Source organism: Carlito syrichta, unplaced genomic scaffold (assembly GCF_000164805.1).
Source record: "Carlito syrichta isolate Samal-C Ts95f unplaced genomic scaffold, Tarsius_syrichta-2.0.1 Scaffold287251, whole genome shotgun sequence".
NCBI lineage: Eukaryota > Metazoa > Chordata > Mammalia > Primates > Tarsiidae > Carlito > Carlito syrichta.
In genome coordinates, this window is record NW_007231347.1 from 126,238 (window position 1) to 132,757 (window position 6,520).

Here is a 6,520-nt window from a genome sequence, read left to right on the forward strand (position 1 = left end):
ACATGCCACCACGTCCGGCTAATTTTTTTTATTTATTGTAGAGATGAGGTCTCGCCAAGCTGCCTAGGCTGGTCTTGAATCTGAGGGCTGAGGCAATCCTCTCACCTTGGCCTCCCAACGTGCTGGGATTATAGGCTTGAGCCACCGTGCCCAGCTGCCTTCCTCTTTTTAAAGCAACAGTTTATACTCCACTCACACACGCTGACCTTTTCATTCTAATGACAGACAAGATGTCTACAGCAAGAATGAGAGAGACCACAAAAACTGATTTCAGAGTCAGGCTTCAATCTGAGTCTCAGCTCAGTCACATCCTAGCTGTGCAATTCCAGTTACTTAAACTTGCTGAACTCTTTTGTTATTTGCATAACAGCAATAATGCCTACTTCATATAACTTTTCAAGTTCTTAGTGCAGGGCTTGGCATGCAGAAGAGACTTAATAAAAAGGAAAAGCATGATCACCATTTGGCACATGTTTACAAAACTACCAATAGAGAAGAGACAAGAAAGATTTTTATAACTATATTCTATCAGAATGTAACTACCTGTACCATATTCCTTTTTCCCCCATCACCCAAAATTAGATGAGGCCAATGAGAACAAAAGAAAATTGCTTACTGCATAATGATTGGATAATGTAGATGGTAGAAAAAACCCAAACATTACGAATCATCAAAAGTCCTTCTAATAATCACTATTAACATTCTGGTTTATATGACTCTAGACTTTCTCCTATGCCCAAGAATACAGAGTATATAATATCCATACTTATATAAATAAATCTATATACACCTACAATTTGTTTATAACATACTATGATAGTATTCACAGTATTTTGTTTCTGATAATTTTTTTACTTGTTATATTGAAAATTGCTATAATATCAATAAATCCATCTACATCATAACTTTTGAGAGTATTGGCATTGAAAGAATGAGCCAATAAATATTTATTTGTTGAATTTACAGAATCTACCAAAGTGTCCCACATTTATGAGAAATGACTATAAATTGTGGTAGCATGTGGTTCTTTTTCTTCTACATTTTTGTCAAGATTGAGAAAGGCAGATTGGATAAATATAAAAAGTCTTAACAGCAAAAAATTGTTTTGGTTTGAGTGGGTGTCGCTTAGAAGAATACAAACTAACACATATACCACAGGGAATAAAATTACAAATTACACTATTCAGTGTGTATCCAATATATTGAAAATGGACAAAATTTTAAAGAGTAGGAATAATGGTGGGTAAAAATGCCTATTTCAAGTATAAAATCATAAGTCTGAAGTCAAATAAGTGTGCCTGTTTTCAGTTCAATCATAATGAAATTATTTAATAATACATAGAAAGGCTAACTGAAAACTCTAGACTCTTGAGTGACCCAAGAAATTAAATCGTATTATTTGAAGCTGAAAACCTACTTACCATATTTAGAAGTATCAAAGCTGAAATGTTTGTTCAGTGTCAACATTTCTAATCTAACTTCTTTCTCAAAGAGAATGGTTGGTTTGGTAAAACATATGTGATATGGCTTTTTGGCATCACATGACACATCCTTGCTTTTAAGAAAACTGTACTATGTCTCCAACAGTGACTGACAACATTTCAAGAAAATCCCACTTTCTAGGCGAGGGGAGTGAGTGTGTGTATCCCTGCAATAGGCACGGTGAGTGAAGAGATAATTTATCCTTCAGCTATGAATGCAGCTAACCTTTTCTAAGTACCCAACACTGCTCCTTGAAGCAGGCAGGATGTGGGGGCTGGCAGGGAAGAGCAGAGAGAGAAAGAGAACATACTGCAGTAGCAGAGAAATGCCAACTCAGATACCGGCTGGAAAATCCTGGCAAGACCAAAAGTGGAGAAACAAAGCAGAGAAACTTACAGTCTGATCTGTGAAACCAGATTCCATAACCAATGGCAGGTGATAGCCCCTTTGCATGCTACCTTACAACAAATGTTCCCTAAATGTTTCATCCCTGGTCGAGCGTATGTAATTTTTAGGGGGAGTGACAGTTCATGGTGTGTTTCCTGCTCTTAGAAGAAACTTTGTTCCATTTTGACCACTCGAAAAAAATAGAGTCACCAATAGGAGAGAAGAACACAGACCTTAAATTTTAGCAATGGACAGAATCAGAAAAAGAACATCTTTTCAACAATTCACACCAGGCACCTACTATATCATGGACTATAAACTGAGCTACTTTAAACAAATCTCTTTTGATGGTACAATTCAGGAGCTGGTGAGATGTCTCTAGTTCTACCAGTGAACTTCTTGTAGGGACTGTTTTTGCTTTGCCCAACTCTCTTGTGGTCACTGCTTTTTCCCTGAGTAAGCATCAGATGGTCAGGCTGTGTTGGGCTATATAATGTCTCATGCTGTCAAGACTAAATTATATACATTCTTAAATTTGCTTCCAAAGGGACCTTCATATCCTATAAAGGCCCATAACACATCCTGTATCCAGACCTGGCTATGAAAACGTATGATCTATAATCGAATGTCCTGATCCAATTGTGTGTCTCTGGTAAATATGACCTGACAAAGAAAACCATGCTGATACTACATATTCCGCAGTTTTAATATATTTTTGGATTACTGATTTGAAAATTTTGTCTTGCCACTGTATTGTGTCATCCTGAGTAAGCATCAGATACCTTAATATTAGCTATTACCATATACTGAATGGCTAATTTGTGCTGACAAATTTTTATTTATTATCTCTAATCCTGACAAAAAGCTCTGTTAAAAAATAGACTCGATGAGCTTCATTGTACAGATGAAGAAAACAAGACTCAAGAAAAGTAACCTACCTAAGGTCACACAACCAGTAAGTGGCAAAGCTATGTTCATCAGGGTTTCACAGCCAAGGAGGAGAGATGAGCTCCCTTGCTACACACATGTGGGCTTTTATATTAAAGTCTCAAGGCATAAGCATTCTGTCCAACACGAAAAATAAGCACTTGCTTTCACTACATAAGCAGATATTTCTTTTCCAGGTTATTTTATGGGGGTAGCAAGTGAGGCTGCTAGAACAAAAGTCATTCGTGACGTTCAGCAGAGAGCTGTGTGTTAGTACCCAACAGGTGCCAGGCAAGCGTTCTTCAGGCAGAACAGCAGGCCCAAAGTGCTGACAGTGGCAACGACACAAAATGTAGCCTTGGCAAGTCAGTCTAACAATTACTTTGCATCATTCTGATTATGAGCCACAAGCATGCAATCAACAGCATAGAGACAGTCTTAAATGATCTCCATCAGCATTTTACTTTAGTTATCAAAGCGTGGCAGATTGAACACACTCTCATCTGACCTAAGCGCAATGTTAATAACCCAAACACAAAGAATGTGCAGGAATAATAATAGCCCAACAGCACTGGCCTTGCTGGGGGCCATTGGTTATAATAGGTGCATTTCATTTTGATCAACTCTTTCATTTATTATCTCAAAATAGATAAATATTATTTATGTGTTTCTCATCTCATAAATTTATCCACAGTCTAACTCCATTTAAATTGAGTTAAGACTTAAGTAAGTTTACAAATTCTCTAAACTTACTATTGCATCATGTACATACCTCTGCAAAGAGCACTTTTCATATTCCATGGTAAATTTCTGTACTTATCTCCTCCACAAAATTGTGACCCAGCTCTGATAGCATCGATTTTACATCATTTGTCTCTATATAGGAGACATTCAAAATATGTAGAAATGAATGAGTTCTCCTGAGATCATAAATAAAAAGACATGCTGAATGAGTCCATGAATGGGCCCAAATTGGAGGAGTCACTAGCAATTCAGAAAGCAGTATCTGAATTCCCAAACTTGTCTAAAATTGAAAAGATGATTGCAAATATACACCATGAAATTTAGTAGAGATCTGTTCTTAGGGAACAAAAACATATGAATATAAAAATAAGGAAATATCGCTCTCATATTGACTAAAGAAAATCATTTCAAAGGGACTCTTACCAGAGCTCTATTTTCAACATTAAAACTTAAAACGTAAGAAGGGGATAGCATTTGGGGAAAGTGGTTTTCAAGGAAAGCGATTAAAATCACTGGAATCAGATCTAGAAGAGAAATACTGATTACTGTACTGCAGGAAAAAAAAAGAGGTCAACGATCCTTCTCAAAGAGTAAAGGAAAAGTGATCAGAGTTTTCAATGAACCAGCATTGTTACATCTGATGCTCATCACTTCATTAACAAATTCAATTAAGGCAGAGTCTATGAAAAGGGGATAAAGATTTCATTTTGTCTTTGGATAAATACATCTGCAGCAAAAGGAGACCTCTTACCAGATTCAGTCACTGTTGAAATCCTATTTGGGTTGTACAAAATGACTATCCTACCATTAAAAAAGAATCTACAGGTAGATGTCAATCTAGCTTTATGATTTCCTGGGTGTCTGTGATTGTGGGTGGGTATGCATGGGTGGATAACTTCCAGTTATCTCAAGGGGTACTATACATAATTTTAAAAAGTAAACATTAGTACTCTTCAACGGCCAAAACATACCATATAACCTCTTCAAAGGCATGTCCATGTATCTTAGCAATTATTCTAGCAGCTAGCATAAGTTTAATGTAAATACGATCAAGAGGTTGAACAGAAGATGTAACAAAATCAGTGAACCAACAGTATCTCGATATTCCCAAACTGGCAATCACTACCTTAGCAAAGCTGCACCTCTGACTCCAAGGCAGGAAGAGGAGAGGCAACATGCTATTTTTAGGGTGAAAGGCAGCAAGTCGTCTGTGCTCCACACTTTAGAACATGTCCCTCTTCCATAACTCCTCTCACTGCAGCTGAAGATCAAGGATACATCACCAAAGTTTAGTATTAACATGAACTATTACGAGGGAAAGACAAGAATTAGATTCTGTGACTTTTAAAACTTGCTACCTGTGTTAGAAATGTTTTAGACACATCTAGCTTCAACACCAGTAATGCAAGGACACAAAAGCCATTGCCCCAATCAGATAACAAAGGCTTAAAGCACACTTCTCTGGACACAAAGTGGGAATTTAGTAAATACTTAACAGCAGCAATATACTAAACATTTACATTAGTCAGTAACTACTTAGAAGCAATAACATCTATATGAGCTTGATAGTTTTCAAAGTGCTCAAGTACAGAGGGAAGAGTCATCAGTCAGTATCACTATATTATATATACGGGGGTGCCAAAAAATGTATACACAATTTAAGTATAACATTTGCTCACAAGATGGCATTAATCAAATGAATGCTAGCACCACCATGTATCAGGCAGGATAGTCAAAGAAAATGGCAGAAGCATGGTTGTGCAAACTTCATACTGCACATTGCTATCATAATTTAATTCAACTTCGAAAAGTAATACACAGGGGAGCAGGGACTAAAAGCCCCACTGGGGTGGGAGAGAGGCGGGGAGCGAAAGGGAAGCAATGCAGAAAACAGAGTGCTCTGGAGCTACACAGTTGAGAAACAGAGCCACAGGTAACTATGATCGAAGGACATCCTCATGCACACAGATAAAGCATAGGACTTCAGTTCAGCGAAGCAAATCCTCATCGTCAGCCAGTTCTCCAGAGTCTGCAAGAAAACTTCATCCTCGACCAAGTGATAAACTTAACCCCATAAACAATTAACCCATTTGATGAACACTCAGCAGTCCCTTCTGCATTTGCAGCTATTTACTCCAAAGGAGGTATTCCTTGCTGATTGATACATGGTTCAGTAAAACACAGATTACAGTGGGACTGTCCTCCTGAAAATCTTTCATTTGATCCTCTTCTTGTTACTTTAGCTAAGGGTCTGAGAGAGACTAAACATCCACACACCTTTGTGTCAAAAGAGGGTTTCAGAGAATTGCTTTTGGTTTATGGTGCTCCTGAAAAGGCTGTTCCTTTGCTCCCTAGACTGATTCCTGTGCTAAAGGCAACTCTGGTGCATTCAGATGATGCAGTATTTGAAAGAGGATTGAAAGCCTTGGTTCAGTTAAGTGTTGTTGTTGGTCCTTATCTAAACGACCATCTGAAACATCTGCTTACAAGTCTTTCCAAGAGACTAATGGACAAGAAATTTAAAGAGCCAATCACCAGTGCATTACAAAAGCTTCAGCAGCATGGTGGAAGTGGAAGTCTTTTCATCATCAAATCTAAAATCCCAACATATTGCTCCATATGCTGTTGAAGAAGTCAACAAAAGTTATCTTACTACCTGATGACATGTATCAAACACTGACCACAGTTACCCATGGAACTTTATTCAGTTTATTTTATTATTTTGTAAATTACAGCCACTATTCATTATTTACTGAGTTGAGTATATACAATTGCGCTGAATCATACTAACAGTTATTCATCAACAAAATAGAACAGTTGATAATGGAAAGCTATTAAAAGACATTCTGCAATAGCACAATTTTGTGGGCCTTTTCCATATTTTCATCATTTGTGTGAAGAACCACTACTGAGTTTGCAAGATCAGCTGTGTTTGTATTTTCTAGTGTCTTTTAATTTATAACACCCTTTTTTGCTATTA

General features: G+C 37.3%; 1 protein-coding gene across 1 annotated transcript; it reads left to right on the forward strand.

The window, feature by feature from the left end:
- Positions 1-5,421: 5,421 nt before the first annotated feature.
- On the forward strand, positions 5,422-6,169 carry LOC103254650 (PACRG-like protein). The gene is made up of 3 exons (XM_021709801.1): positions 5,422-5,612; positions 5,773-6,027; positions 6,109-6,169. The coding sequence occupies exons 1-3, from the start codon at positions 5,422-5,424 to the stop codon at positions 6,167-6,169; spliced, it is 507 nt and encodes a 168-aa protein (XP_021565476.1).
- Positions 6,170-6,520: the final 351 nt, after the last annotated feature.